This window comes from Manacus vitellinus, unplaced genomic scaffold (genome assembly GCF_001715985.3).
Source record: "Manacus vitellinus isolate BGI_N305 unplaced genomic scaffold, ASM171598v3 scaffold_6_pilon, whole genome shotgun sequence".
In the NCBI taxonomy this organism is placed as follows: Eukaryota; Metazoa; Chordata; class Aves; order Passeriformes; family Pipridae; genus Manacus; species Manacus vitellinus.
Genome location: NW_021940750.1, coordinates 6,162,556 through 6,186,144, shown reverse-complemented (window position 1 = coordinate 6,186,144; position 23,589 = coordinate 6,162,556). Strand labels below are relative to the sequence as shown.

Sequence of the window (23,589 nt, the reverse complement as noted above, 5' to 3'; positions counted from 1 at the left end):
TGAAATGGAAGAGCAGCTTTGGTCTTGTATTTGGCACTGCAGGACTCCGAGTGCTTAAACAGTTGTTATAGCACCCCTCTGTGGGAGGAAGTGGCATTTATAGACAAATAAGGGACAGAGAAGTTGCAGATTTTAGATTTTTCTATTAGAATTAGCTGCTTTCAGTATTGATGTCTTTGAAATGTTGAATTTAGGGATGCCAGTTGCTCCAAGTTCTCCCTGGCCATAGCTTCAGGGAGTATTACTGGTGTTTCCATGGAACAGTTCCACTGTTTCCCAGTCAGAGACCAAAGTGAATGACTCTATCTGAAAACTTGTGCCAAAATTGCTTGTGTGGAAGCTGATCTTCAGATCTGTGACCAGTGCTAAGGTTGCTTGAATTTCAGTGACCTATTTTGCCAAGTCATGTTGTTTTTTATTATGTATTGCAATCCCACAGTTACTACTTAAATGAATCTAAGTACATGGATAGAATGAAAAAGGTGGCTTCTTTTCTATTGATTCTTTGTCCTCTTTTCTTGTAGGAAAACCACATCCATGACAAGCTGGTATCTCTTAGTTTGCTTCAGAAAGATTTTGTGCCTTTTCTGCTAAATTTTTTAAGGGAGCAGACCAGCCAGATTCTGACTAATGGACCCTCTACTCCTGCTAAAACACCTAATTCCAAGGCCCATGGGAACCAAAGGACAGGATCAGAAAGGAGAGCAGGCCATGCAACCAGCAGCCGAGTGCAGCTCTTTTCCCAAAGGACTTCAGTGACTACCTGCACCACAGATACCAGCTTTTCTCCTGCTGCAGCATCCGGCAGTTCCTCTTCCTTTTCTGGGTCAAACCTCTCTAGCCCTTGTGGTGATTTCCCAAGCGTGGTGTCCAGTAGCAGCCCGAGCTTTGGGTACAGCCCTGTGCTTCACCACGGGGAGAAGCGGTCGTCTCAGAAGGCCAGCTTGGGGAGCTTCCTTACGGCCACGCCAGAAGCCCTGCCAGTGAGACGAGGCCGAAGGAAAGCAAACAGCTCAGTTGGTGCCTCTGGCCGGCAGGTAGCTCGGGATCTGGGGCGTTCCCTTGCTGAAGAGGAAGATGGAAAGAATGACAGTGTATTGTGGAGTGGAGGGAGAAGGAAGCGGAGTGAAGTGCCTCTTGATTCTGCCAGATCCCCACCCAGCCAGCTAAACCTAAACAACTTGGAGGAATTCCCACCCATGGGTGCTGCCTCTGGCTGGACAAAGTAAGAGCAAGTCTGCCTCGCTGTCTCATTTGGATTGTGCTGCAGGTTACTGTTTTCTGACTAACTCATCCTGTTGTGCGTGTCCAGAGGCAGAAGATACTGTAATACACGATGCCTGGCTCCTTGGTCAGAACTGCTCTCTTATGGTCACCATGCAGGGAGGGGAATATTGCTTCAATGGGTAACCAGGTTTCCACTCTCTGAACTCACCCAAGACTCCTCTTTAGCCTCTCACTTGGGATGCTACCTGCAGCTTACTGGTGCACGGTCCAGCTCATGTTAACCCAGAACATCTTTGTCCTTGCATGTTCTAACAACTCAGCGTTATCTTAGCTCTTCACATTTCTCACTTAGCATAACAGCAGTTGTTAAGGAAGAGCAGTCTTAGAAGGCTCTTCAGCTCTACTGATGCTATCAAAGAAGCTTTTGGATTGACATTCTGTGGCTTCTGGCAGCAGATGTTAGTATGCAGCTTTGTTTGTGCTGTGTGATCATGGACAAAATAGCTAACTGTATTCTTGGTCTGCAGCAAGCCCTGGTCGCCTTGGTGACTTTGGTTTAGCTTCTGGGCAGCTGTTTGTGTTGTGGTTGCCTCAGTCCTTTTATCTTTCTCTTCTACTCTTTAAAATCTTCTTTAGCAAATACGAGGCTTTCATGTCAGCCTGTTTACTCCATATATCAGTCATTGGTCTCTGAAAGTGGGACTTTCTAGTTGGACATGCAAAATTCCAACTGAAAATTATTAATGTGTGAGTCTGTACAGCAGATCCAGATGCTGAGTCCGGACGGTGCTCTAGATGAGGCTCTTTGGCCAAGGGAGATAAAGTGTGTTTCCAGCATAGACAGCAAGTATCTTTTCCTCAATTACATTATGCTCAACTAGGAAAAAGAAGGAGGAAGGACATCACAGTGTTTGGAAGTCTATGCTTTATGGATTTTGAAAACACTGTATCAATTAATATGTAACAACCTTGAGAAGTGTAATGCTTTATGTTTCTGTGTCTCATTTCCAGTTTTTTAGTGCTTTTTACTAGTTTATGGAACCTCTTCTTGAAAGATAAATCTTAAGTAGTATATGCAGGAAGGATGAGTTTCCTTAAACTTAAAGGGCCTATTGTAACTTCAGAGCCTGGACTGTTACACAGACAGAGATGGACAATGGCACCTTGATTGGTTTTGGTGTTTTTTTTCTCTTGGTCATGTTAGAAACTCATTCACCGTCAGTTTCTTACTAAAATGGGGCATATCTTGTCCTCTCAAATTAGAACTGTTTAGAAGGATTGTGTGGCACTGTGTTATCTGTTAATTAATTTTGCAGCAGGGTCAGCAGGCGGTTTTTAGCAGTCTGTACCTTCATGACTTATTCAGTGACCAGAATAAAATCAGTAACTATATATACAGTTTAGAAATTCAGTATCCTGACTCCATTTTATTTTAGCATCAGGTTTCTCTGCAAGAGTTGCGTGCGTATCTCTCGAGACCTAATTTTTTTGTTGTTTACCTTGTTTTTAGTGGCATTGCTTCTCATTTTTTCAGCAAAAGCAAACCATCGAGGCGAATCAACCCAACTCCTGTAAGTGCTGAGCGCCCCCTCTCAAAACCAAAGACGTGCTTCACTTCTACTCCTGTTAGTCAGTCTCCAGCTGCTCGGTTGTCATCTGGGTCAAGCCTTGAGGCCTTTACCACTGTCCAGGAAGGAAACCTTACATCTGTGATAAGCAACAGCCTTCAAGAGGAGAGGGAAATGCTGAAGAAAGAACGGTACAGTCTGAGCAGGGGGGTGATAGGCTTGTATTGATTCTTAATTCCCTTGTTTCCTGGTTTTAGCCAGGATAGAGTTAAGTTTTGCAGTAGGCAGGAGGGGACATGGCTGGGACCCAGGGGTTATTCTGTACCACCTCATGTCATTTTCTGGGGACTGGGAAAGGGCTCTCTTTTGGGTCAGTGTAGTGTAGTAGAGGGAGCAGTCGGGTATTCTCTATTGTTGGGAGGTGTCTGTGTGAATCATTCAGCTCTTTCTTGTACCCTCTGTCAGTAGTATTGTTGCTGTTACTGTTCATTTTCTCATGTCATTGCTGTTTCCACTAAATTGTTCTTGTCTCAACCCATGTTTTTTACCTTTTGTGCTTCCAGAGCTCCTCTCATCCCACTTCAGGGGGAGGGGGAGAGGGGAAGGGAGCAAGCAAGTGGTTTGGAGAGTCTGAGTGAGAGCACTAAATTGGGAAGTACCATTCCTAAACCATGACACCTTGTCTTAAGGTGGTACTGATATCAAGGTGAAAATGACCAAAAGATTATCCCAGACATATATAGGTGGCCTTAAACTATAATTTGCCTAAAACCAAGTGTGACTCTGTTATCAGACTAGCATATTAATGCAGCTAGCTCATGTTTGTCATTTTAGAGGTGTGCTGACTCTGGAACAATGACCCTCACTTCAGAAGTTTAGTCAGTCCTCATTGCTTTCATGAGATTTTTTCTTCATGGGCTTGCATACGTAGCTATCTCCTGTGCAGCTGTCCTTAGATTGTGCAGGCAGAGTGTGTGGGTTCGAGCTGGTGTAATTAGACTCTGTTTGAAAATTACACCAAGACTTATCAGTTTGAAGAAAATGAGTTAACGCTGCAAAGGTAGTGAAAGTGTGATTTAATGATTTTTTAAGGTGGGCAGGCTAGCAGAAGCTTGCAGTCAGAGAAAACAGGACATGGGTAGCTTGAGATTCTGTTTCAAAGTTACTACTGCAGTAACTGTTGAAAATTGTTTGCTGTGAGATGAGGTGAATTCTAGCTTCTTATTTTGTCTCTGCTGTTCAGTTAGTGTGTGACTTTCATCATCTGTAAAATGATATCACTGTTAGTCTGTGAAGATTTATACTTCAGAAAAAAAGCAAAGCACAGAAGTAGAGAAACTGTTGTTTGTAATTGCTGACAGAAGTGTTGCTGTTCTTTGTAGGTTTTGTTCTTGGGGAAGTTCCTCAGGACACATGGGTGGAATTCTTTTCCTGCTAAGCCTTGCAGGTCACTTCAGTGGGTCCAGAACTGGCTGAAACACATCCAGTAGAGACTAATGAATTACTGTTTGTACTGGACCTGTAGTAGAACTGCTCAGGATTCAAACCTGCCTCTCTGCACTGAAGTGAAGCACCTATTCCACTGAATTCTACCTGAAATGTCCCAATAATCTATATAAGCTAAATTGAGTGAAATAGCAGGATATGGTGGGCTGGATCTTGCACAGGAGGTGATCTTGTCTGACCTATCATCATGCTTGAAAACTGGGAGCTGCTGTTGTGTCCTCCATACTGGTGATAAATTGCGGTACAAAACTTAACACAGCCTCCAGACAGCTGGGTCACTTTGAGCAAGGGCAAAAGGTGAATTTTGTGTTGAGGTAGATGACAACACTGTGGCAGAAGTGAAGCAGAGTCTAACTGCATTATTAGAGTCTTACTTTGGTGGGTTTACAAAGTGCTTAATAAATAATTTTCTTCAGTTCGATCAGTTTAGGTGCTTATGTTTGTTGCAAGGGAGCTGTTATTTAGTAATGTTTCTGTTTCCATTTTGGGAACAATTTGTTCAACAGTTCCCCTAGAAATAGGCCAATAGAAAAAAGCCTTTGCTGCAGGTAAAAATGTTTCCATTTTCCCCACAGCCCTTAAAGTGACTTAAAGATTTTACTTTTGAGACAGTGTGGTAAGACACGGTGTGATGTTCCAAGTGTAAATGTTTCATTGGAATCTTTAACAGTCATTTGATATTGCTGTTACTGGCTTGTTTGCTGTTTTTCATGTGTCTCATACGTGCCATTCCGGTGCTACATTTTGGATGACATCTCAAGGTATAGTTTTTTACAATGTCTATGTATTTAACTGAGTGATCATTGTTGATTTAGAATCCAGCAATTAAAGTAGTTTGTTCCTTCTGTATGGGCTTTCATCAGTTGTTGCATTGCCTGTCTACGTAGTGCTATTGGGTCTTCTCAGTGTCGTTAACTTACAAATATATCTGAATATATGGATGTGAACCTTATTTTCATAGGTGTTGTAAAATCTAGCTGTCAGAAATTGTACATGCAAAAAAAAACTTTCAGCACATGGTCTCTAACAGATTCTCTGTCCTTAACAAATATCATTTCAGATGAGAAGCAGTAACATAGGTTAGCTGGTTAATTTGGTGAAAGCACCACACTATTTTAACAGAGCTGGAATTTGAATGTGATTCTTTTCAGTCTTGGTTGCTAACCCCGAGATCTTTTCTCACAAAGAGAAAGATGACTTAAATTACTATTAGCTAGAAGCTACATTAGACAGTGTAAATGACATGGCTAGTTATTGCAGGATTTCCTTCATGCTACAGTGCAGGAGAAAGACCTCTTCTGGCTGCATGGCTGCCGTGGATCATCTTCAGTCACATGATATGTTGCTGCTCTTGAATTTCAGATGCAAATTGCTGCACCAGGCATCTTCTCCTGCAGGGATGTCTTTTGATCCTGGTACTCCGACTAAGCCTAGCTACACTCGCAGTGCTAGCCTGCCTGCTGAAAGCCATCTGGTCACCTGTGCAAATCCTACTAAGGTTTCCTGCAAGAAGCAGCTGGAGTGTCTGGCGCAGCTCTATTCATCGTGTATAGCAGGTGAAGACCCAGAAGATGTGAGACTGACCTTTCTTTGAGCTTTGAACTTGCGTGTGTGTTGTGAGGGGGAGGTAGATGAGAAGTGGAAGTTGTGGAACAGTTATATTGTACAAAAAAATAACATCTGGAAAAATAAACTAAGCCGACTCAATTATTAAAATAAATGAATACTAGGTAGAAGTTCAGGGAAGGAGGTGAGCCTGATGCAATACTCTGAGCTGCAGTAGACCGAAATTATATGATCTGAAACTAGACTAATCCCTAACGCATCTTTCCTGTTTTGATTTACACTGTGGCTGTGTGTGGAGAGGGAGTTCTTTGGTGACTACCAGAGTACAGGAATCTATTTTTTTACCTTTGTGAATTAAAGCAGGACAGTATTGAATAATCCACCTTTAACATCTTGTTTACTCTCTTCCAGAAAACCTGGTACCAAATATTTTTCTGGAGCTGTTCTTTGTTCTGCAACTATTGACGTCTAAAGGCACTTCTACTGCAGAAGATGGGGACAGTGACCTTGAAATCAATGAAAGTAGCAGAGGTAAGCAATAGTATTGAGGAGAAAGAATGTTACTTCCATGGAATAATAATGTGTTATATAGCAGCTTGGACAGTTAGTCTTAAATGACATAAAAATGCCTTATTACCACTGTGGGACTCATCCGAGATGCTGACAAAAATCACACATGTGTGGGAAGTGCTTCTGCAGTATGATAGAGAGGGCTTGTTGGGTCCTGTTCGAATCTAGTTTTCTGCTACTGTGTGAGATTTGCTGTAGCTGCTTGCTAACACTGACTTTTAAAGAGAAGAACAGATTTGCTAAAGTTGCTTCTGCATTGGTCCCTGCAACTCAAAAGTGCTGTTGATCTACTATGTGTTTCTTTAGCTTAAGATTAGGATATGAGTGCAACAGGATCCAGCCATATAGATGCGTAATTCTTGCATTTGTTTTTTGTCAAATTCAGACTTAAGCTTGATGCAATTAGTACTTTGAAATGGATATTAAAACCAAAAGAGTGATACACACCACATACTCTCCCACCCCAGATGCCCCAATTTGACTGACCTTTGTTTTACTACTCATTCTCAGGGCTGAGAGTGGGAACTTCTGGAAATTGGACAGGAATCTGAAAGACTATTTTTTGATATGGCAGTTCCTACTTTCTTTAAAAGCTTTGTTGGTCTTTTAGTTTTTAAATAGTGATAAGTGCTTTTGTCTCATGTTTTTTTTTTCCCTTAGAAGTGTCAGGGGGACAGCATTTCCAAAGTGTGCACAACTGTGTTTATTTTGCTGTTCGAGTCTTGGACTATCAATATGAGTGAGTTGAATTTTTTTTTCCTCTGCTTTTATGTCTGCAGTTGTGTGTGGGATTAAGCAAGTGTGCTTGGGTTTTAGAGCTTTACCTGTGGGATTTCACGCTGAATATCTGTGGCTTAGAACTCTTTACTTGGCAGCCTCATAAAACATAAGCATAAGCGTTTCTTTAGGTCTGATCATTTGTTGTTTATGTCTGTCTATCTGGGTTTTATCCCTGTTTTCTTGGCAGAATTATTTCCCATTTAGAAAAGGGGATTCTGAAGCTTTTGGCTGAAAATGAACGGATTGCATCTTTTTCTCCCACCTTGCACAAGAGGCTCAGGCAGGCTTATGAAAGCAGCGCAGCCAAGGTAAAAATTGGCAGACCTCAGCTGATGTTTCTTCAAGCCTTTATATTGTTCCTCTTTTATTTGCAATGGCTTTGATGTTAAATCTCATTACTTCTACTTCAAGTATCTTGTCATGTTGTCTCTGGCAACTGTCTAAAAGCTACTTCTTTTTCTTGTCAGTGGGTGAGTGAATTGCTGGGTCCAGTGATTGCTAGCACTGAATCGTTGCTGGCTATCCTTGCATTGTGCTCTGGGCCCTGACCTCAACCAGAGACTTTGATAGAGTCAAGTTTTGCTTTTGATTCTCATCTAATAAACATGCATCCCAGGAGAATGATTGGTTAGATGCAGAATCAGAAGGTAGTTTTGAAGAAGTGGATTTCTTTCATAGATATGGAGTCCTTTTAGGCAAATGAAGTTTCAGAGGAGACAACGCAGATTGTGTAAACTGGTTTCTTCATGTAATTATCTGGATTAGGAAACTAAAGCTGGATGGTAGGAATGCATTTTATATCTCATTTCATGCATCTTTTAAAAATGGAAATTATTCTTTGCAAAGAAAGTACCGTGTACTTTCTTAGACTAGGACATTTCAATAACGGAGCTTTAAAGTTCTTAAAGTTGTAAATAAAGGTTTCTTGTTACTTGAAGACATAGGCTTTTTGAGCTGGAGAAAGAGTAACAGTAGAGGAATTGCCAGCCATTATCCTGCATTTTCTGAAGCCTAATATTGAAGGGACACTGACAGTGCATCATTCTTTCCACACAGTACCGACACTGGTTGCAACCTGTTCAGCAGAGATTTAGAGAGATGAGATGCTTTCTCTCATAATGTTGAGTGATTCTGCCTCTGTAGTGTAATGTAGGTTGTAAAACTGTTAGTGTTTACTAGTAGTTAGCAATTGGGAAGTACCTGATCTCTGGACAATTTGGCTAGTAATACTTGGTTTCCTCATCATGCCTTTTCCCTGCTCTTTTCTGAGTCTCAGATTGTTTTAGAGACTTACATTACTCTAATGGCTGCCTTTATATTTTGAACAGGTGTCTCTCCTGTTGCCGTGCTCTGTACAGTCTGTTTCTTTCCAGCCAGAAACTGATAATCGCTCTAACTTTCCCAGTGACAGAGCATTTCACATATTTAAGAAACAAAGGTAAGTTTCTTCTACTATTACTGTATGACTCACAGGGTATAATCTTTGCATGATTGTGAGCAAAGGATATTAAGAATGTCTCATGTATGCTTCATGCTGTAGAAAAAAAATCTTGACATTTTCACTTCAATTAAAAGGGAAAAAAAGTTTTTGTCCATGTTGAGTGCAGGATCTAAATGCTTAATGTCTTTAGGGAAAAACAGCCCAATTCTTCAGGAGTTATTGAGACTTCTGTTAATGCCAGTACAGTGTGTCACCCTCCTGGATTGCTTCTGCATATAGATCTGGTATGCTTTTATTCTTCCTGTGCCTCTCTCCATGCTTGCAGCAACAGGGTGAGGGCAGAATGACAAGTTGTCTTGGTCCTTTTTTCTCTCCTCATAGATATTATTTCCTCTGGCTTTTTCTTTCTTGCCTCTCAATCTTCGGTGTGTCTGTCTGGCAATGGGTGTTTTGGTCATTCCATCAAAGCCTGGGCATAAGCTCAAGCACTTTTTGTCAAAGACATGGAAAATGGAAACTCACTGAATTCCCGCTAACACTAATGAGTTTTGCAAAGGTATCTGAATGCTTAGAGATGTGAGTTATTTAATCTGAGATAGATTCTTGCCGGGGAACTTCGAAGGAATTGAATATTTGGTTGTTGTTGCTACAAATTTTGAAGAGTGGGAATTCATTCCCCTAAATATCTTGATTCTCAGGGACATATTTTATGAACTTCTGCGTGAATGGGAGGATAACCACGAGAAAAGTGGCTGGGACTTTGAAAGAGTTCTGGGCAACAAGATCAGGTAGGAGTCTTTAATGTAGCTGAATTGCTGCTGCAGCATACTAGATTTGGCATCCTAAGTTCCATGATCTCCCTGGTCTTCTGCACTAATCTGTAGGGAGGTGTACTGCTTGGAAGATACTATCCATGTAAACTTGCTTCTATATTTAAAAGTATCAGCTGCTATCTTAAAAGAAACGAGCTGCAAGTGGCAAGGGCCTAATTTGATCAGTATTGATGTAGCTCTTTCCCTATTCATAATCACAGAAAGAACTATGTATTGTGGTGTGAACATCGTTATTGTATACACTATATATATATTGTATACAATATATATATTGTCTACACAGTGTTATTGTACACACTTGTGTGTGCATTTCAAGTTTCTGATGTCTGACTCCATTAAAGTGTGGAGACCTGTGTTGTATGTTCACAAGCTGTTGGCTCTTCTAATTATTTCAGGGGCTTCTAGTGTATTGTGTCTGAAAACAAGACATCTGTCTCTTTCTGCAGAAAGAAGAGTGTTAAATTCATTTATTGCTTTATCAAAATAGATTATACATAAAGAAACTACTATGGTTTTGAGAGCAGTTGCCTTGTGGGTTTCTGTGTTAGTTTCAACCATCAACCTACTCAAGTTACATGTATGTAGGTGGCTTTTCACTACAGGAGCAGAACAAGGCTGAGGCCTAAACTGAGAAATTTTCCATCTCCTGGGGCATCAGAAGTAGCGCTATTGCTGTGTTTTTACTTCTGAATGTGTGAACTCTCAGCTCGCTCTTCTGCGCAGGGACGAGTGGGAGCTGAATGAGTTCATTCTTCTTTCCAAGTAACAGCATTATTTCAGGAAAGGAAGAGATTCTTTTTGTCTCTAGAGTTGTTTGCTCTGCAGGTGCTCAGGGAGAATTTTGGTTTCCATATCAGCAGCAGATGGGGCTCAGTGCTTGGGAAACCTGGTTTTAGAGATGTTGCTTTTTGCAATGGCCTTTGGAGATTGCTTTCTTAAAAGCAGTTATTTTATGCTCTTGGTATGGTTTGAAATTAGAACACTATTTTTTGTACCACAGAGTTCCTGTCAGAATTTCATGATCTTTTCCTTCACAGGGCCATGATGGCTCACCTGTCTGCAACCTGCAACCACAGCCATTTTGCCCGGCTCTTTCAGAAACAGCTTATCCAGGTAAATGACTTGGGTTTTTTTAACGATTGAGTATGTCAAAACTGATTTGATCCTTCCTCAACCTGAGAAAACAAACTGTGTCTTGCAAGTTTCTTTGAGATTTTCCTATTGAAACCTTTTTTTTGGGAGACACAAGTTTTCAGGATGGGAATTTCTTTCCTTTTTAAGAAATAATCTGTGATAAATTACTGATGAACTCTGTTTAAATCAGAAATAAGGCACACTGAGCACATCAAGATCTGTAAACATTAATTCTTCATGGTTATTTACTTTGTTCTTCTACTTTTAATACAGTTATAGTTTCTGGAAGTTTTAAAGATGTGTTTTGACATATATATTAAATGTAGAGATTTCCAGTTATGTTTGTTAACAGCATGAGCTTACTGTCTGCAAAGGGTCTCTGTTCTTCTGTATAACACTGCAACAGCCTGTTTTTGATACAGTATTGCTGTTGTAATTTAGAGTGGGGGTTTTTTTGTGAGTTTCAAGCATCATTTGTCTTCATTGTAACTAAAGAAATGAAAAAAAGAGAAGATGCTTCTTATTGGAGTATAGATATTCATTCTATTCTCTGTAAATGTCTGGCTTATTGCTGGGTTCCTTTCAGATAGCAAAACAGACATAAGCCCTCACCTTGAGTATTAGCCCACACACATTGCCAGGAAGTTGCAAGCTGTTGGAATGTTGAAAATTCCTCTAGTGTCAAGTCTGAGTTTGCGTCAGTGTCCTGTCTGATTGTATATGTGTGTTCATGGAAACTGTGGGAAAGAGGTGAGATGAACTTTGTTGCATCAATAGGATTTAATTAGGCCTAGGTGCTGTATTTCTGTCTGTGCCTTCTTAATGAAGACTTCAGGATTTCACTAGAGTAACCAAAGATCTAAACTGGTAACTAGGCATCTTCAGTGAATCCAGTGTGTCTGACTAGAAAGTGTGTATTATGATACTCTTGCAGAAATGAACTGTGACTGAGGATTTGTGTTGAGGCCTTATAATTTAAAGGTTGGGAAGCGTTACAAGATATTCTTTTGGGGAGGGAAGGATGCTCTGTTTGGAATAAATGTACCTAGTAGTTGCTCACTACTACTACTCACCTAGTAGTGCTCACATACATAGTTAAATGTTGCTTTTTAGTATGATCTCTCTCATTAAAAGTACTGTGATTTAGATGCAGGGATGTGCAGTCATCTTTTCCCTTTACTCATCATTGGCTAGGAGTATGTACTCCATTATGTCCAGTCCAGACTGTGTCCAGTCCTGGCCTCACTAGCACAAGAAAAGAAAGATACAGACTTACTAGAACAAGTCTAGTGCAGTGCTATGTAAGTGATTAAGGGACCTGGAGAATTTTTTTTATTTGAGGAGAAGCTGAGAGACCTGTGAGTATTCAGCCTGAAGAAGAGAAAACTCCAGGTTATCTTAACACTGCATTACAAATACCTGCTGGGAGGGAAAGAAGAAGAGGGAGCCAGATTCTTTTCAGTAGTGTTCGCTGACAGGACATGAGGCAATGGACACATATTGAGGAAAAGGAAATTCCATCTGAACACAGGAAGACACTTCTTTGCTGTGAGGGTGGTCAAACACTGAAGCAAGTTGCCCATAGCGGTTGTGAAGTCCCAGTCTGTGGTGACATTCAAAACCCAATTGGACATGGCTCTGGACAATGTGCTGTAGCTGACCCTGATTGAACAAGAGGGTTGGATTAGATGATCCAACATAAACAGTTCTTTGAGTCTTGAGTAGTATCTGTGTGTTTGAGGGAGTGGAGCATTCATTTTTTATTTTTATTTAACTGTGTGGAAGTTCCAGGAAAACCTGATCTGGGAATGCATCATCATGGGCCTTGGAGACTGGGCTAAAGCTCCTACTGAGTGGTTCATGAAGATCATGCAAGTGATAGATGTTCTCTCTGCACATCCACATGTAGCCTGCTAGGTATGACCTAGTTAGATGTATAGGATTGGAATTCCATCTTGCAAGATCTCTAGATTGCTTATGGCCAAGGTTGGTAGCATGTTTTGGCATGAGGAAGAGTTGTTCTGTATGTGGATACCCTGAAAAGATCATGCTTGGATTACTCCAAAAACAGTCTTGTGAGGAAAGGATAATATGTTGGATGAGAGATAAGTGAAATGATGTCTTGTTACAAAATTTCCACCTCCCTACTCTTTCTGTCTCCTAAAGATGTGTAAAGGTCCTATTGGTGGTGGCGCAAGCTGGGGAGACACACCAGACCAGGATGTCCTTAATATGCTGGGTTCTGACAATCTGAGCCGTCTGAAGAGGCTGCAGGAAAGATTTGTTGTTCCTCAGAGCATCAGAGGACCTTGTCCACCCCCTTCATTCCCGGGGTGCCAGCAATTCTTCAGGGACTTCATCCTCAGCGCCGGAAGGTTAGCTGCTCGTGCTTGCTGTTTCCTCTCTGAAATGTGTGGGTAGCAGGAGCACCAGCATGTTGCTCTTGCAGCAGAGAGTTATTCAGAAAGATTGGGACCAGACTATATGGTAATATATGGTAATAATTTTTCTTCTATAAAGCCATAATATTTTCTCAGAGGCTCTCAGCATTTCCCAGTGCCAAGGCATGCAGTGCTGCCTAGCAAGGACACTGGACTGGACAAGTGCTTCTTGAGTGATAGTGCATGAAGCCAAGGAGTACAGGATGAAGCCAGGTTTATGGTTTTGTTTAATGAGTTTTTCACAATTCACAGCATGGAGGAATTGTGATCTATGGGAGACTTTAATCTTAAGTTCAGTTGTTTCACAGCTTCCTGCTTTGACAGATCAGTTTTATTATCCTTATGCCAAGACATGCTAAATAGCATCTCTTTGAAAAAGTACAAAAGAAGTGGAAATGAAGGGGGTCAGCCAGTACTAGTCTTGTCTTTTGCTTTCTTGCCTGTCAGTCTGTTCCATTGGATGTCTGCTGATGCTCGAGACAAGCTTGAAATTTTGCAGTGTGTTAGTTGAGGTTTTACTGCTATTTTCAGCCCAGTCTGACTCATCATCATCTTTTGCTGAAGTTACCAGTTCAATCAGCACCTGATGGATAGTCTGTGCCTGAAGATACTTGAACTGAATGGCCTTACTCTGGTGGAGCATGAGCACAGTGATGGGGAAGCAGATATGGATGAACAGGTAAGCTTGTTTTTTGCAAACACATCTGGCAGGAATTTCTCTGAGCTGTTCCAGTACTCAAACAATTACTGGCTTGCCTGTGAATTGCTTGGACCTGCCACTACTCTATTACAGGAGAAGAGCTTCATTTGGTTTTGTCATAACTCTAGTTACGGAAGTCTGAGCCCCTTGCCACTTACTTGCATGCTTCAGGGTGCTTCATAGAACTGTGTCATAAGAGATAATGCACAATAGTTTGGAAAGTTGAAGCCTCCTTTTTAGGTTATTAGTATCCTGTGTTAGATCAGTGAAATAACCGAGTTGTTGCACTCAGTTGCAATAGCTCCTTGTTACTTTTTCACATAGAAGGATTTTAGTTTGAGTTTGTAGTCATCCCTGTTCATACCTGTTCAGATGTTTCTTCACTCAACTATACCTATCAGAGGTGTCACAGCTTATAGTTCATTAGCAAAGTAGCTGCCAAGGGTTCACGAAGACTTGCAAAGTGGTGGTGGTATAAAGAAGGCAATGTGAGATCAGCTCTGCCCTCTCATTGACTCCAAAGTTCTTAATATGAAGATTGAGCAGCTGCTTGTTTTAGAGAGCTCTTGAATAATTTCTTCTTGTGATGAAGTGAAGCAATGGAGACAGAAGCAATTTTAAATGCTTGATAAATATGTATTTTGGAAACTTACATTTATTAAAAGCAGTGATGAAGCTATGTGGTCCTTTTACTTGAAGGAAATAGAAGTTTAGTATAGGTATTTGCTTTGCCAGTTTAGGGTAGCATTACCTCAGCTTGCCTTTCTTCATTTTAGGATGAAAAGAAGCGCTTCACTGTGGTCCTGTTAAGTCTGCGACTCCTCGCCAAGTTCCTGGGGTTTCTTGTTTTCTTGCCATATCGCACTGTGGAACAGCCAACTAGAGACTTGCAAGATTCTGCTTTAGCATTAAGAAACCAAGTAAGAAACCTAACATTGTCCTTCACTTGACAGGCAGGTTTTGTAATCCAAGGAGGGGATTATGAATTGTCATGCCCTTACGAAGTGAGCCAGTGGCTCCTGGGATGATGTTATATGGTTCTGTGTCCCTACTGCATGTTCTGGGGTTGAGAACAAAGGAAAGGAGTTTGAATAACCTAGAAAAGAGGGAGCAATGCACTGATGGTAAAGGTACTCGGTCTTCTGTTATTTCTGCTAATCTAGAAACTCTCATCTAGCTGTATTTATAGTGTAAAATCCAGCTAGCAGGAACGATTTTGAAAGTTTGGCACCCGTCTCCTACCAGTGTGTCTTTCTGAATGCAATGACTCCACTTGTACATAGTCAGGCTTACAGCCTTGCTTTTGAAAGTCCCAGTGGGACCTTTGGTTGCAGTCGTAGTGTGGTTTTTACCTCTGCTCATGTGCAAAGAAGGGTTTTCATTAGCTAGAAGTATAGAAGATGAAATCCTAGAAAGAAAAGTCAAGATACAGATAAAAGTTTTTCTTTAAGTATCAAAAAGTAACTTCAAACTGCTGCAATAACTTCTATTGTCCTTTAAGACCCTGCCTATACTGGATATATTGAAGCTTCTGAGACAATCTGTTCGGGATCAACGTTCTATCCTTACTATTCCTTGGATTGTGGAGTACCTTTCTCTTGTGGATCATATTGCTCCTTTCCTGGATTACTACAGGAAAGTATTTGGTCTCTTGCTGCAGGTATACAGGTAGGAGACTGGGAAAATATATATATTAAAAACTTTGCTGTGAATATTTGATTATATAGTTGAGGTACTTGATGTTTGAGAATGCATGCTGGCACTAGTTTGAGATTCTTATTAAAAAAACACTTTTTTTTTTTTTGGTGCAGATCATCAGCACTTCTTATCTTACATGAAACTGCAAAGGGAGTATATCCTAAGCTCAGGGATTAATCTTTGATTCAAATATGTGTTATGTGTTTTTTTCATTAAGTAAATTAAAGTCTTTAAATCCCCACTTGCTCATTCTACATCAGCGGCTGTGAATTTTAAACCTTGAATTTGATTCTTATACCTAGAAGATTTCCAATGCCTAAATAATCTTCTAGCTTACTTTCCTATATAAATGAGGAAAATTTGAAGCACATTCTAGAGAATGGCTTTTCCAGTGTAAACTTAAGACAGCATGTTGTTCAGGTACATACAAAAAAGTAGAGCTTGCTCTCCAGTCTTTTGGCAGACACACAAGTAATAGTGTAATTAGAAAGTGAACGATTTGGGAATTTTTTCCTTAATGAAAATGGAGGTGCTGAAAACTCACACTTTCTCTTGCTGCTTCTGCTGCATGGCAGGTTAATGGTCCTTTCTGAAGATAAGAAGATGAGTTTCCTGAACAAGCTGCTGATCCTTGCAGTTCTGGGTTGGCTCTTTCAGGTAGTCTCCTGTGTGCACGCAGCTCTTCCCTGAAGAAAAAGCAAAAAACCAGCAAGAAATATAGTATTGAAATAATTAAACCAATGCAAAATAGTAGTTTGTTGTTTTGTTGTGGGGTTTTATGAGGTTTAAAGAATAATTGTATCCTAATGGAGAATTATTTTCCATTAGTGAAATTGTGTGAAGCAACATTTTTTTTTCCAAAAGGAGTTCTAATTGCATCTGAAACACATTCTGTACTTATTAATCTGCATCCTTGTAAGCAAATTGACAGCTGCTTCCTGTTAGAACTGGAAGTTCTTGGCACAAAGATGGAGTGCTAGCTGTCAGCTACCTGTCAGCTTTGAATTATTAGGGAATTTTTTGTCTGATAAAGGGATGATGTGTGATGAACTTCTAAAATTCTTCTGTGCCTCCAGTTGGAAGCAAGGTAACTACCTAGCAGGAACGTGTTGGAAATGTGAAACATGGTATTAGGGGGAGGGTAAGGAAGGTGGCTTGTGTTATTGTGATCAAACCAAATATTTAATTTTATGGAAAGGTGCTTAGGGCAGAGTGGATCTTTAGTACTAGTTGGGTTTTTTTTGTTGGTGGCAGGGTGGTGAGATTTCACTGTCCTCTTATCAGAAACATTGTTACTGACTGTTGTTTGGATTGTAACTGCTGGATTTTCTGTTTCAGGTTCCATCAGTCCCTGAAGAGTTGTTTTTTACCACTGACGACAGGCAGGAGAGATTTATGATGGATACTGTGACGTCTGCTCGGGCTTTGGTGAGTTAGTGCAGTACCATGTCCTCTGAATCTGTGGATGAAGATGGACCTACCTGGTCCTCAGGAGTTTTAAGATCTTATCAGGAACTTGGCTTCAGGGCAGCTGCATTGAGAATATGTAGGACAATGGATGTGATGCCACAGTTTGTCCAAGTGTCTCAATTGCATTTCATCCTGGGTTGTGAACTCTGTGTTACAACTCTAGGCTTTTTGTCAGGCAGGAGCCATCTCACCTGCTGCAATAGTTTGCAGAACAGGTGCCAAGTTGTGCTGGAGGATCAGATGCTGTTTTCCTACTCACTGATTATTGCAGTACAAGGTGAGCTGATAGAACTGCAGCTCTTCCCAGAAATAAGTAATAGAAATTGTAAACAGAAGTAGTAAGATGGGACTGTATGAGCAAGGTTGCTGTCTTTGGGGTCACCTGTTTTCCAGTTACATGATAAAGGGTAGATGAACTGAAAATAGTATGAGCAAGCAGAAAAGCAAGTGAGTTTATAGGTGTGATGTTTCAGATAACTCCCAGACATGCAAAGGGGTACATAGTATTCCTTGAAAAGTGAGGAGTATATTTGCTAAGATACACTGCCTTTATGGGTGGGATCTGAAGTTCCTTTTCCTCCCAGGGCCCTGCCTGTGCTGTGTAATACTGGGCTGACATGACTCCACAGTGTGGTGTTCCAGTGAGTCTGGGGGAAGGCATTTGTGCAGAGTAATGCATAGCAGATGGGCCTCATATACTCTTCTCTGTGGATAGGTTTCTCCCTTATGAGTAGCAGCTGTGGCAAGAGTCCTGGTTCCCTTCTTTAAACAGCTTTCAGCTCTGCTTCCACAGTGATCAGGAGTAAAGGCTGAGCTACACTAATAAAATGTAGGGCAGGTTACAGGGTTTGACTGAACACTTGGGCTGCAGGCTTCATCATTTTACTATGTATTTGGAATCCAGTTATTGTTTTCATGGAAAGACAGCCCTGAAACCTTCCTGTGACCATATGTATGGGATTTCTGACTTGAAGACTGTTTCTTTCCTGCAGTATCCTTTCAGCATTTCCTTCTTTTTCTCACCAGGACTCTGTACCCTTGGTGGATCAGCAGTTACTTTATACCTGCTGTCCCTATCTTGGTGAGTATTTTTTTTATTTTTGCTATATAAATAAAATATATTAGTACTTTTTAAAAATTTATTTAGTTGTTTGTATTTGTCCTTTGGTACTGTAAGTCCTTGGATCATCTTTCTTACCCCTCCTCATAACTTTAGGTCTCAGTTGTGTGTGAGTCAACCTTGATAAAAAGCTCTGTTGCAGAAGCTCATGGAGCTGTAAATACTATCTGGTGAAGCTGGGGGAGGGAGGCTACATAGTCAGGATAAGTGATGTACAGGGCTTGAATTCAGAGGAACAAGGGAAGCCATCCTTAAAAAGCTGGAAAAGAAACATTATAAGGAGTAAGTAAGTATACAGCTTTTCCATCCTAGGTATAGGGAGAGGTGTTTGTACTGCAAGGAATGTTTTGGTCCTTGAGCATATTTCTGCTTCCAGGCAGAGGGGAAGAATCCTTTTGTGCCCTTGTGTTTTGTCAGGTTGTTGTTTGAGAGAGTTTTTTCCTGGGATTGTCTGCCATTGGTAAAATTCCTCTCTGTAGATAATAGAGCACCATATGGTGATATGGTACTCTGTTTCTTGGGACTTAGTAGGAAAACTGTTAAACCTGCATCACAATATCTTGGAGTTGAATGTGTCATCAAACTTTTCCTCTGATATTTTCTCCTACCCCTTTTGGAATTTTGTGTAACTCTGCTTGCCTTGTTGTCCTTGTAGACTTTACAGTTCTTATTTGCCACATTAAAAAGCAATATATAAAAATGACTGCTCCCTGATCCTTCTGAACAAGTTCAGTGTGCTATGGACCCTTTCTTGGAAGCTGCCTCTTTTCTATTCAGAGCCTTGCCTGCCTTGCTATGCCGTGCCAGTTAAATGTGTGGGATACTCCTCTGCTTTTCTAAAACTTCCGCTTTCGTAGAAGTAGAGAGAATCTGCTCTAGGAACAGAACTGGCAAAGTGAAACTCTCTCTCTTGAGTTTTGGTTTAATTTTTTTTCCCCTTGCTTTTGCCAATGATGACTGGTTTTGCATGTTTTCCTGTACAGGTGAGCTGCGTAAACTACTTGCCTCTTTTGTGGCTGGTAGTGGAGCAAAAAATGGTGGCTTTATAAGAAAAATCACTCCCACAGCTGCAGAGTCTTTAGCACCCAAGGCTTCTGTCACACAGCGGAAACTGCAGGTAATAAAATTAGGGAGTCAGAAGGGGAAGCAGGGCAGGAGAAATTGCTTGTACAGAGTATTATCCTAATGCCAGGGAAAGAAGAGAATGGGCCTGGGCAGCAGAGAACATTGTGCTTAACAGTCAGGTGTCCTCTCTCCCTGTTTTTCTGTTACAGTTGTGTGGCTGGGATACCATGTGGGTGTTGAAATCCAGATAACTTCAGTAAACATTCTTGCAATTGGAACAACTAGTCTGTTTATCTCTCTCCCTCTTCTTTAATATAAAATGTTGGTATGTTTCTCGTACGTTGTTTTGGTTAGATTGTAGCCATGCTTTCTGCTTAAAGAACAACCTGTGTAGGAGCCTACAGGATTACCTGTATTTAGACGACAGGATCCTTTCTTTCCAAAACAAGCCCTATGTGGTGACTCATTATTAGTAGGTGCTGTCAGAACTCTCCCATTCTTCCCTTTCCAAAGCATGTGCTTTTGTAGTTTCAGAAACCCTGATAACGAACTTGGATTAAATGGCTAAAAGGGAATAGGGAGTAACTAATTTACAGGGATGATGAATGCTGCAGTAGCAGAAAGTTCTAGTGTAGGCAAATTGCGTACCTTTTAGTACATTTCCAGATGGTAGTTCTGTCCATTCATCTGTGTTGATGAGAGAAGGGTCTGGGTGGAGTGCTCTAATCGACTGTAGCACTTTCTCTTGAACAGGTGGAGTTGGAACAGGCCTTCTTCCACAACCAGCCTTCTTCCCTACGGAGAACAGTTGAATTTGTGGCAGAGAGGGTGGGATCCAACTGTGTTAAGCACATTAAGTAAGTGCTGGTAATCTGTTCTGTGACTTAAGAAGTGACTTTACATTATAATGAGACAAAGAGTTGGTCCTTTGAACTTGTGTGTATGGGGGAAAGAAAGCTTCCCTCAGAGTATGCTGCATAACAGACCACTAAGGCTACATACAACTATGACCAGAAATGTCTTATTGCCATCACAGAGAGGAATTTTTGAAGAGATGCAGAGAGGAGGTGTGTAAGGAGGTATAACACTTGGTTGTGAACATAATGCAGCATTTTGAGACTTTATATCCCTTTCAGAACATTCTTGCTAATGATAGAAAAATCTCATATCAGAAGTGACCTCTGGAGGTCGTTGCAACCAAGCTCCTGCTCAAAGAAGGGCCAGCTTTCAGATTAGATCAGGTTTATTGACACCTTTCCCAACTGGAAAAGTTTCCACCTTTTAAGGATGGGGATTCAGCCAACCTCTTAGTACCATCCAGTGCTTAACTTTCCCAGGATTTGTGAAAAATGTTTCCTTATATCCTATTAGAATATCCCTTGTTCCAACTTGTGCATATGGCCAGTCAACCTTTAGCTGTGCTCTTCCTGGAAGAGTCTTATTCTGTCTTCTCTGTAACCTTTTCTTCTCCCTTCACCTTCTTCTTTTCTCCGGGCTAAGTGGAACTGACTACCCCAGTCTCCCTGGGGGCCACATGCTCCAGCATCCCAATTATCTTAATGGTTTTTTTCTTTTCTCTGGCAGTTTCTCAAATTGTCCATGACTTTCTTGTCCTGGGGTCCCAAAGCTGGACACACTACTCCAGATGCAGCCTCATGGCAGTGAGGGAAGCAGTAACTTCCCTTGACTTGCTGGCTGCACTGTTGCGATTGTCAGCCCAGTATAGTGTTGGCCTTCTTTGGATACTGCCAACTCACTTTGTCTAATGGGAACCCGAGATCCTTTCTGCAGAGCTGCTCCATAGCCAGGAGACCCCAGCCTGTACAGTGCACAGTCACCACCTCATTGTCTGCCCATTTCTCCACCTTTTCACAGTCCTTCTGTGTGGCAGCCCTGCCCTCCAGCATGTCACTCATGAGCACTGTTCTATTGTCCAACTTGCTGAAGACATTAAATGATATCAGCCCATAAGGAATGCTGGTTGTACTGGGCTGCTGTTGACATCTTTGAACTTCTGAGCACTATCCATTCAGCATACAAGGGCATTGCTACCAGAAAGTATACCTGTAACCAAATATGTTTCTACTAAAATCTTAAGGCTTTTGACTGGAGTCTTAGTCCTATTTTGATATCTTCATTGCCGCTTTCTTCCTTGCGTACAGAGCAAGGAGATGGTACAGTACTAAATACAGCAATTGATTCTTTTTTAGCAGAGTTGTTTATTGCACTTGAGATGAGTATCCCCTTAAACTGAGGAGAACAGCTGGATACACTTAGTGTGCACTTTTTCTTTTTTTCTTGTACTGATTTCAGTCTGTCTGATTGTTCTTGTTTTTTTTACAGGGCAACACTGGTAGCAGAGTTGGTTCAAAGGGCTGAAGCCATGTTGCAAGATAAAGTGAAGGAGGATGCTGCTAGTCATGACAAACTTCTTGAAGAGGTGTGCACTCATCTTTGTGAGGAAGGGGCCGAGGCACTCATCAAAGGCAGAGAGTAAGGAGGAAAACTTATTTAAACTTCTGCCTTCCCATCTCTTCTTACTGAAGAATCCATAAGCCTAATTTAGCTTGGCCTGTCATGCTCAGGTTCTGGTAATTATAAACTATGACCTCTGCTCTTCTTAGAGTGACTATCTGCTGTGCCTCCAGCCAGTTAATACTGTATCTGTGGGAAGGAAAAGGTGCTGTGTGTTCCTCTGCATCCAGCTCCACACAGACATCCACTGCAGCTATTGTATTTCCCCTGTTTGGAAAATATTGCAGTTTGGTGGCTTGTAATTACCCTTTCCTTGTCTGGTTCTTTTGGTCTGATTTATTGCATTGCCATGTAATGAACCTCTGAGTGTTGTCCAAGAATTTTGACTAATCCTGTGCCATGCTTTCTTTTTTTTGTAGATTTTGCAAAAAGAAAGGTCCTGAGGCAGTAAGGGTGTTGTTGCCAGAAGAGACATCTGCAGCAGTATGTATATTCATTAAAATTTATTAAAGGCCCTGACTTTAAGTCTGGATTATTACCATTTTTCCATTGCTGTTTATCTTATCCCTTAATAGCTCAGGTCAAGGGAACCTATTAATGCCCTCATGGGAGGACTGATAGCTAAGGAGAGTCACTTCTACCAGGCTGCCTTGCATATTCTGGGTAAAGTGATACTCTAGCTCATAGGTAACTGTTGAGACTAGAATGTTATATAAATTGCATTCATCTTGCAAGGATAATACTTTTGTTTTAGCATCAACTTCTACAAGAGTTGAGGTTTGGAAAATCAAAATGGGTCGGTCATATTGCTCAAACTAGCAGTTCCCACAGATGTGGTGGTGCTCTGTTTATTTGTTGCATGCCAAAATTAAGCTTTTTTTCCTCTAGACTTCATTTTGACTCTTCACTGACTGTAGTGCTGTGGCTAGTAGTAAATCTCCTATCACTTGTCCTCCCTGTAAAGGTTTTAAGTAGTGCAGAAAACATTGCGGTGGAACTGGCTACTGAAAAAGCCTGTGGCTGGCTCTCTGCCAACATTGCAGGTGAGTCCTTTTACTTTGAACTGGGGCTTCTAACCTGTGCATTGTACTTTTTTTTTTTTTTCCTGAGATCAAGGAACAGTTACTGTTGTAAAGTACTTGGTCATACTAATTTTTCTTTTAATGGGAAGTGTGCAGTTACCCTGTCCCTCCTTGTTTAGGAATAAGAAGAATGATTTGTAGCTCTAAGAATCTTATTTAGGGGTCTTTCAGTCTTGGCCCATGGAAGTGATTTTTAGTTACGGAGTCTCATAGGATGGAGAGAGGGAATTCTAAGGAAAGCTCCTTCTGGAAATGTCATCTATTTTGAAGTTGTCTTAGCACTTCCAATGTATGCTAGACAACTGCTCTCTCAAGCCACCTTATGGTTTACATGTATAGAGAGCTGAAATCTTCTGTAAAACAAACACTTTTTGGACTGGGTGTCTTTTCTGCAGGCTGAAGGTAAGTGTGGTGCTTTTACTCTGTAATACTACTCTGGCAACTCTTCATAATCTCTGAAAACCGATTTTTTTCAAGAGGTTATGCAAGAGTCTGGTGAGGAATATTCAAGCACCGTTTGCAGCCACAGGAGTTTAGTGTTTTGGATGTTGATCAAAACTTATTTTGGTAGAAGATGTACGGCTTTCATGGGCACAGTGGCTGAACTGGTATGGTCATGCTGAATCAGCTTTCTACTTTGGCATTGCCTCCTGGCTTAGCTACTGTGTTTTTTAAACAGACTGAAATATTTTGATGGAAAATGAGATGAGTTGCCAGTGGTACCAGGCAGTAATGTGTGGCTGCCTTCTAAAGCTGTGGGTTAATGCACCCTCTGCACATGTGCCTCTGCCCATTAAGTATAGTGGGAGGTCAGAGTGAGAGGGGTTTGAAAGTGTAAACTGTCTTTTTTCCTTATTCGCCATGGCCCTCGGTGTGAGAGGTTAATAGTGTTTGGAAACAATTCTGTGTTTCA

The 23,589-nt window shown here is 41.1% G+C and overlaps 1 protein-coding gene across 1 annotated transcript in view; it reads left to right on the top strand.

The window, feature by feature from the left end:
* Positions 1-23,589, top strand: part of CDAN1 (codanin 1) — a 31,156-nt gene that overhangs the window by 671 nt on the left and 6,896 nt on the right. Inside the window, exons 2-22 of the mRNA XM_025896129.2 lie at positions 525-1,225; positions 2,762-2,986; positions 5,664-5,857; positions 6,279-6,398; positions 7,098-7,176; positions 7,405-7,525; positions 8,546-8,655; positions 9,357-9,446; positions 10,529-10,604; positions 12,792-13,000; positions 13,631-13,745; positions 14,543-14,686; positions 15,268-15,434; positions 16,040-16,121; positions 16,803-16,892; positions 17,961-18,015; positions 19,038-19,171; positions 19,873-19,976; positions 21,463-21,612; positions 22,014-22,077; positions 22,559-22,637. Of these exons, the coding sequence (XP_025751914.2) occupies positions 525-1,225; positions 2,762-2,986; positions 5,664-5,857; positions 6,279-6,398; positions 7,098-7,176; positions 7,405-7,525; positions 8,546-8,655; positions 9,357-9,446; positions 10,529-10,604; positions 12,792-13,000; positions 13,631-13,745; positions 14,543-14,686; positions 15,268-15,434; positions 16,040-16,121; positions 16,803-16,892; positions 17,961-18,015; positions 19,038-19,171; positions 19,873-19,976; positions 21,463-21,612; positions 22,014-22,077; positions 22,559-22,637 (3,109 nt within the window). The remainder of the gene's footprint in view (positions 1-524; positions 1,226-2,761; positions 2,987-5,663; positions 5,858-6,278; positions 6,399-7,097; positions 7,177-7,404; positions 7,526-8,545; positions 8,656-9,356; positions 9,447-10,528; positions 10,605-12,791; positions 13,001-13,630; positions 13,746-14,542; positions 14,687-15,267; positions 15,435-16,039; positions 16,122-16,802; positions 16,893-17,960; positions 18,016-19,037; positions 19,172-19,872; positions 19,977-21,462; positions 21,613-22,013; positions 22,078-22,558; positions 22,638-23,589) is intronic.